Source organism: Paramisgurnus dabryanus, chromosome 3 (assembly GCF_030506205.2).
Source record: "Paramisgurnus dabryanus chromosome 3, PD_genome_1.1, whole genome shotgun sequence".
Taxonomy (NCBI): Eukaryota; Metazoa; Chordata; class Actinopteri; order Cypriniformes; family Cobitidae; genus Paramisgurnus; species Paramisgurnus dabryanus.
This window is the reverse complement of record NC_133339.1, coordinates 43,264,327-43,273,915: the sequence shown is the minus strand read 5'-3', so window position 1 is coordinate 43,273,915 and position 9,589 is coordinate 43,264,327. Positions and strand designations below refer to the sequence as shown.

General features: G+C 38.1%; 1 protein-coding gene across 1 annotated transcript; it reads left to right on the top strand.

Moving 5' to 3' along the window:
• The first annotated feature begins 3,056 nt into the window (after nucleotides 1–3,056).
• rasd2a (RASD family member 2a) lies at nucleotides 3,057–8,322 on the top strand. Its single transcript, XM_065263316.2, has 2 exons — nucleotides 3,057–7,612; nucleotides 7,803–8,322. The coding sequence occupies exons 1-2, from the start codon at nucleotides 6,970–6,972 to the stop codon at nucleotides 8,309–8,311; spliced, it is 1,152 nt and encodes a 383-aa protein (XP_065119388.1). The 5' UTR covers nucleotides 3,057–6,969; the 3' UTR covers nucleotides 8,312–8,322.
• Nucleotides 8,323–9,589: the final 1,267 nt, after the last annotated feature.

Sequence of the window (9,589 nt, the reverse complement as noted above, 5' to 3'; positions counted from 1 at the left end):
TAACTTTTAGTTATTATTTTCCACAGAAATGTAAACTATGATGAGAAGCAGATGATATCAGACCAAGGCTACTTGTGGTATGTGTGCAAATCTGTCACACAAATAACTTTCATTTTCTCATCACATTATACACATTGTTTCTTTGTTCGTAAATAAGTAACAACAATGTTATAGATTATGCATAACTAGGTAATTTTTTACTTTAGCACAAAAAAATCAATGCACCCCCGGTTAGACAATATGAGATGATCTGTATGTTGCAGCAATGCAGTGAATGAACTGAATTAAAGACAGAGGCAAGAGGCAGATCAAGACTGCTTTCTGTTCAAAGCTTCATTGTGACACGTGTTTGGTCAAGCAAGAGTTTCTGGAAAGACCAGCTTTACTGAATGATACCTACTTCTGGTAGACAAACAAAGAAAGGTGAACTCGCAACAGCTGCCAGCAGTGGAAATTAAGCACTGTTCTGAATCTGTCTCTCAAAACTGTACTAAGCTTAATATTAAAAGGCCTAACACACAGCTTGTTAGCACTGTTAATCCTTCAATGACTACTTTTAGACAAAGTAAAGATACGTTTTTTTCATGCAGACAATGAGATCAATGTTGTATAACCAGTGTCTTGTGAATGGGCGGCACTGTTGCCTCACAGTAAGAAGGACCCTGCTTTGAGGCCCGGCAAGGTCAGGTGGCTTTTTTGTGTGGAGTTGAGCATGTTCTCCCTGTGTCGGCCTGGGTTTACTCCAGGTACTCCCACAGGCTAAAAACATGCAAGTTATGTGATTTGAAGATACCAAATCGCCCCTCCTGTAACCTGTGTACGGATTAACCAGTTCACACTGTGAATACAGCCAAAGATGCTGGAATGGCGTGAAGAATAAAGAAAGAAAGAACTGTTTTATCTCAGTAGAAAAATACAAGTTTGACTTGATAAACATGTTGTCATGTTTTTCTTTCAGATTCAATATCTAGGAAAAAATGTGGTGCTCCAACTTGATCAAAATCCGGTTGCTTCAGGTGCATAACTAGTGCCAAAAATGTAAAGAAAATCAAAGAGGTCTAGCAAAAATATGAATATTTTTTATTTTATTAATTGCATGAATCATACTTAACATATTTAGAACAGTAATTGTTATGGTGATTGTCTGCATGATATTAATTGTGCCATTTGTGTTATGTGTTCATTTGTAGTGATGGTTTTCTGCTGTAGGGTTCAAAATGGTCAAAATATGTACCCCAGCTATCAGTGGGGTGGTACCCTTTCAAAAAGTACAGCTTTGTACCAGTGGCGACCGGTGACTTCTTTTTCGAGGGGCATAATGCCAAGCTCGTCACAACATGTATTTAGCCCGTCATGTTTGTGGCTCATCATGTCAAAATAGTATGTGTCAAGTGCGTCATGTAAACTTATGTGCATCATGCGTCATGTCCAAAAAACGTGTCAGCTGCAGATGCTTCGAAGGGGTTTATAATGAAAAAGATGCTCACGTTTACCAGATACTCAATCTCATGTGTAATCATTGTTAAGGGAGTGTCTTGCAGGCATTTTGTGAACGTGAGCATCTCTTTTATCATAAACTCTTTCGGCGCGTGTGCACCGAACACATATTTTGACATGACGAGCCACACACGACACACCGAACACATATTTTGACATGACGAGCCACACACATCCCACACCGAACGCATATTTTGACATGACGAGCCACACACGACGCATCAAACACATATTTTGACATGACTAGCCACGCACATTACACTCCGAATGCATATTTTGACATGACAAGCCACACACGATGCATCAAACACATATTTTGACCTGACGAGCCACACACGACATGCCAAACACATATTTTGACATGACGAGCCACACATGACACGCCTAATACATATTTTGACATGAGGAGCAACCACGTGACACTCCAAACACATATTTTGACATGACGAGCCACGAACATGACAAACCAAACGCATTATTTGACATGATAAGCCACACACGACGCATCAAACACATATTCTGACATGACGAGGCGCGCATTATGCACCGAACACATATTTTGACATGAGGAGCAACGCACCTGACACTCTAAACACATATTTTGACATGACAAGCAACGCACATGACAATCCGAACACATATTTTGACATGACGAGCAACACACATGACAATCCGAACACATACAGCGATTCTGTGTTTCATGCGCAGATTGTGTGTGTACTATGGCGTTTTGGTCAGTAAGAAGTCCTTATCAATCTAAAATCATTATGAGTCGGAGTCGTTTATAACGTGCATTTAAAAAAGCCACACTCGTTAAACAAAATCATTCAAAATATTCTTTATTATCATGAAAATACTTGAAACAATCCGAAGAACTGTGATATACATATTCCTGTAGACAGTTCCTGGAATAGCGTTTGCAATGCTACTACTTCTGTGGCACAAAGGGAGTTTCTGCACGAGAGCGCCCCCTGGATTTTGGAAGTGGCGGCATTTCACCGTAATTCATTCAAATTCATTCAGTGAGAAAACGGTAACGCGCATTTGCACAATAAATCGTTACAGCCCTACTACAAACACATATTTTGACATGACGAGCAACACACGACACTCCAAACACATATTTTGAATTCAAGCCCCTCTGAAGAGAAGTCACCGGCCGCCACTGCTTTGTACTTAAACAGTAGTACCTCAAAGGTACATATTGGTACCAAATGTATACATATTTGTACCTAATGGTACATAGAAATATAAAAAAACTGTACATATTTAGCAATAATTATATTTTTATAATCTGCATCTGACATCGTCTACTTTTTATATGAGAAAATCAGTCTGCAAAATGAGTGGCATGTCCGAGAAAAAAATGCACGGATTTTCCACCCAAAATCTTCAACATGCATTATAAACTCTCAGAAATAAAGGTACAAAAGCTGTCACTAGAACTTTGTTCTTAAAAAAAGTATATTAGTACCTCAAAGATGTATCAAATGAATACATATCTGTACCTAAATGGTCCTTTCAAAGGGTACCTTCCAAATGACACCTTTTGTACCTTTATTTCTGAGAGTGTATGGTGTACCTTTGGTACCTTTTATTCTAAAGTTATATGGCCAAGGACTATATGTATCAAAAAATATATTCCTTGTGGTAAACTGTTGTTTACAGTTTTTCTCAGTCGCTTTGGAGCATTTCTCAATTCATTCTTAAAATGTACAAAATAATGCGTGCTCAGAACAATTTGTACAAACTGCACATCATCATCAATTTCCTGCAAATGCCTGTAACTTGTTTAAAATCTTTAGTTCATGTCTTAAAAGTATTTTTTTTAAGTCAGTGAGCATGTCAGTCCCATCAAAATGGTTCATGAACAAGATAGTCAAAATGTTTATAAATATAACAGAAGTAAACAATTACAGATGTCAGTATTTTCTGATGTGAACTTTATGGCTAGTTTTCTTTTGATAATGATGATTGTAAATGAACATCACTGCACTTTTTTAATTTCAACAATATGAAGTTACTCATTTGTGTATGTGAAATTTTGATTGCAAGATAACTGGACAGAATTCACATTCAGACACATTGCACACACATTGTGGTATTGAATAAATCATATTTTTACAGTACAAATACAAAATGACAATGTGATGATGCGGAGGTTGAACAAAGTGTTTAGAAATTTTAATTTCTGAACCGAGAAATTCTCCAAAGCGACTGAGAAAAACTTTAAAAACACCCAAGTGAATTATTTTTGTGGTTGTTGTTACGTCAAAGGTGAACAAACATACACAGCAAAATCACCAGTGTTACACAGATATATATGGGTCACATTCCAATGATAACATTTGAAATTTACTGTAGTATGTCCAGAATGCATGCATCCATCCAAAGATATACATACTGTTTTAATGCTCAATAAATAAATACTTCATTTAATTTAGCACACATTGTCACAGTATATGATTTTGGATGTAAGGCATGAGAACTAACCTGTGCTCGGATATAATTTGGGAGGAGCAAAGACAGCACAAGGAATGTGATAATTATTCAATCTAGTTCATTAAGATATGTAAACATTTGTTTAACAAATATACTTAAACATCACACCGACAAATCTTTGATGTAGAGTCACGAGAGATTTCTTTAGACTTGTGTTTTCACATAACATTTTGTCCTACCTACTATACAACGTGTCATTATTTTTGTAATAACAGTACAATAAAGTATGTGTGTCCTTACACATTGTATTTCAGCAGAAAGAGAGGAGGTTAAATGGAAAAAGCAAGAGGCCACATCCAATCATTTTACTCCTCTCACATTCACAACTCATGATGCCTGTACAGTATTTGTAAACTTTGGGTGAAGAGTTGTTATGGTCCAGTGTTTTAAAAACTACATGAGCATATAACATATTGGAAAAGCAAAAAAGGCACGTTTGTCTGAAACCGATCATGCATTTGCTGCCCTCACATGGCTGCGCGTGGTTTGTATAGCATGCAGGCTGAAAGAGAAAGGCCATGTTTTTGTATATGTAAGTATTTTTCATAAATGAAAGGACTGGGTGATATTGTGAGCGCACAAAAGTGATATCTTCAGCATTCAAAAGTTACAGATTGCATTGCTTTTAAAGGCCATGGTTGCCATGGCGATGTGTACTCCAGTCTCTTCATAAAACTCTAGCAGGGAACATTCGGTCTTAACATAATGTCTCAAGGTTCGCGTGGCAGGCATTGTAAAACAAAAGCAAAGCACGCCGTGTAATTCAGTGCACTAAAAGTGACCTTGATCGAATAAAAAACCGAGTTGAATCGATATGTAGGCGTTATTTAAGATGCGTGTTTGTCTTCTGCTAAGCACTCATGGTATGAGCAGAAGCAATCTCACATCTGCACTTTCAAACACATCCATCACATTAAATTCTATTTTACATACTGTATACAAGTTTAAAATACTGCAATATCACTCTTTATTTAAATTAGCAAAAGTATAAACAAATTATGGTGTGCATAATCATGTTCATGACAGATTTGTGAAAGTTACACAATTACATTGCATGTTAAATATGCTGGGTTGCATCAACCCATATTTGAGTCAAATATGGACACCTTCTAGGTCATGGGTCTCCAAAGCCGTGCCTAAAGGGCACCTGTCCTGCATACTTTATGGAACAGGTTGGAGACCCATGGTCTTGGTTAATTTAATCCACCATTTGGGTTTATCCATATTTTGGCACGGTGAAGCACCTTTATTTTTAAGAGTGTTTGCTAAAACATCCACTATTTTTGGGTTAACTCAAGCATGAGTGTTAAGTCACATATGCAAGAGAAACAATGTTGGACTACATGTTTACAATTTCTGCGAAAACTAAGTGCATCTGCAATACTGATGGTGCTCGAGTTTCATTGTACACTATCAAAAAAATAAAAAACAACGTACAAAAGTTGTCACTGGGAGTACCTTTTAAAAAGGTCCTAATATGTACAATTTAGGTACAGATATGCACCTTTTAGGTAGAAAAAAGTAGTTACATATTTTGTACCTTCATGTACCTTTATTTCTGAAAGTTTAGCCCTACTTGTGTACTCACACACCATAAAAGCATTCAACGTTAGTCGTGATCGCATTTCTATAAAACATTGTTATTGTGGTTGTGTCGCATCTATTAGTTCCATTAAGCCATTAATGTTGCGTGCTGTTAGTCTATTTCTATTGAAATTGTTTCATCAACACCATTAGACAGAGACTAATGCAATGTCAAATGGACACATTTAAATGCAATTCCCGTGGTGGGCCTGTACTTTGTCCAACACACAAACCAACAAACAAACACATAACACCTGTCACTCTTTAACCCAATGTTTCCGTGCGCCCACATGCATAACACAGACTTTCCGTCTGACAATCACCCACTAATTGAAAAGCATGAACAATTAGTGATGTAACGATACATTTCGTTTCTGAGAAAGTCATTCATTAGTAACCCTGTCATACTGTCGAGTCAACCAATATGAATAATTGCGTATATTGGGTACAGACAGTGACTGACGTTTGTGCATCACACGAAAGAAGCTCGCAAACCATCATATTGTAAAAATAACAAGTGGGATTATTAGTTCCATTTGTTAATGAACAAATATAGCCTTGCCGTATATAAATAAACACCAAAGACAAAAGTTTTGGGATGCCCCCATAATGAACATCTATATTTAAGTAATTCCAATCAAAACAAACATTAACACTGCAATACAACTTTCCAACATTTTTGGAAAGCTTTTTTGTTCAGAAATGACTGCACACCATGTACAAGTCTTCATGGGTTTAGGTGATGAGTGTTTGGCTCAGAGCCTGCAAGTCATAGCAATGGTGTTCAGATCTGGGCTTTATACAGACCAGTTAAGTTTTTCCACACTCGACTAAATCAATCATTTCTATTTTAACCTTGCTTTCCACACAAGGTCAATGCCATGTTGGAACAGAAAAGAGGCGTGCCCAAACTTTTGCTTTAGGATTAAAAGCATCAAATTCTCTACAATATCATTTTGTGCTGTAACATTAAGATTTGTGCTCAGAGAAATGACTGAAATGGGTCTGTCATGACTTTCATCATGACTTTTTTAATCACTTTTTTTGAGCTAATGAAACACAAAGGTGTTCAGAGACCATAATTCTAATAGTAATCTAATCTCGTATTTTCAAAATCACTTTCCTATAGTCTAACTTGATTTATCTGACTGATATTGTGATGAAGCTTTTCTCAGGCAAAACTGTGGTAAGCCTTTATGATAGACAATTCCCTAAATAGGCAGCGTTTTGCAAACGAACCCAGTACATGTTGCCAACTGAGAGATGACGCACTATATGAGACCACCCATTCATCAGCATATAAAAGCGCAGCGAAGACAGCGCACTGCTCATTGTACGAAGAGTCCGGGGTGCTGCGCATCCCTGCAAACCACACAGCCGCCCTGAATGATACCAGCAAGGAGCATGGTGGTGAACACAACTGATAAGCCACTTACTTCAGTTGATGGCACCGAAATGCTCAATGGTCATCCCCAAGGCTGCGCAACAGATGGTGCGCATTTGCAATGCCTCCAAACCAAAGCGCGCAACCGCGCATCGTCCTCGGTGAGTCTGCAGCAGCAGGGTCCAGACGGTCACACGGTCAAGCTTTCATCAAGCGCGTGCATTATTAAAACGGTAACATCACACTGGAGACATCCAGAGAAAAAAGCACGGGTGGTGAGGTCTTCCAGCATTGGAAACCGACACTCGTCATCTGAACGTAAACCACGGAGATCTCTGGACCCCTTTGCGGCGTCTCAGGTCCATATAACCAAGCATATGAGATGTGAGAGTAAAAACGACGATCTGGTCAGCGTAAAGCCCAGTCATTACCGACGCATAGTCGTGCTGGGCGCACCGCGAGTAGGTAAGACGGCGGTTATCCGGCGTTTCTTGGGTGATGAGTTCGAGGAACATTACGAGCCCACGACCGAGGACTTTCACAGCAAACTGTATCACATTCGAGGTGAGCGATACCGGCTGGATATCCTGGACGCGTCCAAAGAGAGAGACTATCCTGCGAAACGAAGGCTGTCTATATTGACAGGTCAGTACATGCAAAGTGTATTTCATATTGTATTTTATATCCATTCCCACCATGAATGATGCGCCTGTAGCTCGAGTGGTAACGCATTGTGTTAGTAGCGCATATTGATAAATAAAGTATGCTTTAATATGAATGCACTGCAAGTAATTTTTTTGCCAAATACATAATGCTTTAAATGTGTTTTCAACAGGTGATATATTCCTCCTAGTATTCAGCGTGACAGACAGAGAGTCTTTCAACGAAGTCTGCGCTTTACGCGAGGAGATTTTCGCTGCTAAATCAAAGCTGGCAAAGACCAAAGAAAACGGACAGATTCCTATTATAATATGCGCGAATAAAATTGATTTAGGTTCGTCAAGAAGTGTACAGCGATCAGATATCTGTAACACCTTTGGAGAGGCCAGCGTCCTCTTTGAGGTGTCCGCCAAAGACTGCACCAAACTGGAGAAAATGTTCGAGGCACTGGCGGTGCTGGGAGGACTCCCCACAGAAACCAGACCATCTCTTCATCGAGACATCTCCATACACACTTACCAAGCGATGAGCAACAGAAAGAGAAACAAAAGGGCCATGAATGAGCCGTGTGGCGCGGTGCACCCGCTCGCCCGCAGACCGAGTTTCAACAGCGACCTGCGGCGAGTCATGGGACCAACAACCCCCAAACGAAGTACACCTATTGAAAGGTGTCAAATACAGTAAAAGAGTAACAAGTGTCACTCTGTTTCAAACCTATGAATAATATTTATTCAACTATGTAAGAATTATTAAATTCTACGAATCCCTGGCAGGAACGGGGTAATTTTAAGAAAGTAATGTATTTGTAAAAGTATAAATATTCTGAAAAGCATGTTTTCATGATATTGAGTGTTTTACCTCTGTTTATTTATTTAGCAGACCTATAATACCTCACACTGCAAAAATAATAAATAAATTGTTTTCAAACACAATAATCTTTACATGCTTAAAACAAGAATTGTTCAGACGCAACGCGTTTACGTTTTTTTTTCATACAAATCTAAATGAATCTTGTTTATTTTATGCTTAAAACAAGAAATATGCTTGCCAATGGAATAAGAAAAATCATCTTTTCTTTTTGAAATTATTTTGGCAAACAGGTTTTTCTTGTTTATGCAAAAACTAAAACAAATGTTGCTATTTGTCTGAAAGCAAGACATAAATTCAAGTATCATTCTGCTTATATATCATGTTTTAATAACCTATAGATTTAAGATGTCTAGGTAATTGTATTGAAAACAACTAAAAACGCAGAGTAAGACATGTTTGCAGTGCAATTTGTTATCTCGAGTTTCACATATGAGAATAAAAGACGCATTGCGCGTACGAAAAAACGAGTTGTTTCCTCATTTTATCGAAATAAAGGCATGGCCACATGTGTAACATCATTTTCAATCAATTGTATTATAAGAGGTTGATTCAAAGAAAGCGAAAATTGTAACCATGCAAACAAAACGATAACTGTAAGCCCAAGCAAACAGGTTTACAACGCGCAAAAGTTAATCATATACATCATATCATATTATAGGCTATACTGAATACTATATCCTATTTTAATCTTCCCAACCAGGTCTTTCTTACGCCCCCGTGTAAGTCATTTAAGGAGATCCCAGTATTTTACTGTATGACCATTTATGGATGAATACGTGCTAAAGTGGTGGGTGGTGAAAGCACAGCTCTTATCATCTGCAATATCTTGAGTCATCATTGATGCACTGGCGTCAAATTGTCATATTAGTAAGAATGTGCGCCCACGCGTTCATATATGTCAATCTCAGACAATGAAATCGTGCTCGGTATAACACAAATGACGCAACATCGATACAGAAAGCGATGAATCTGAATTGCAGATCAAAGTCAGCCAACAAAGACACGACTACATGTTATATTAACAGTGAGAAATAACCATAAATAATCATAACGTAATCGTATTTCTGCATACACGAATCAATGATTCGTTAT

Coding starts and splice junctions, on each gene's coding strand:
- rasd2a (XM_065263316.2), top strand. CDS start 6,970: ATGATACCAGCAAGGAGCATGGTGGTGAACACAACTGATAAGCCACTT. Junction 7,613..7,802: donor AAGGCTGTCTATATTGACAG/GTCAGTACATGC, acceptor TGTTTTCAACAG/GTGATATATTCCTCCTAGTA.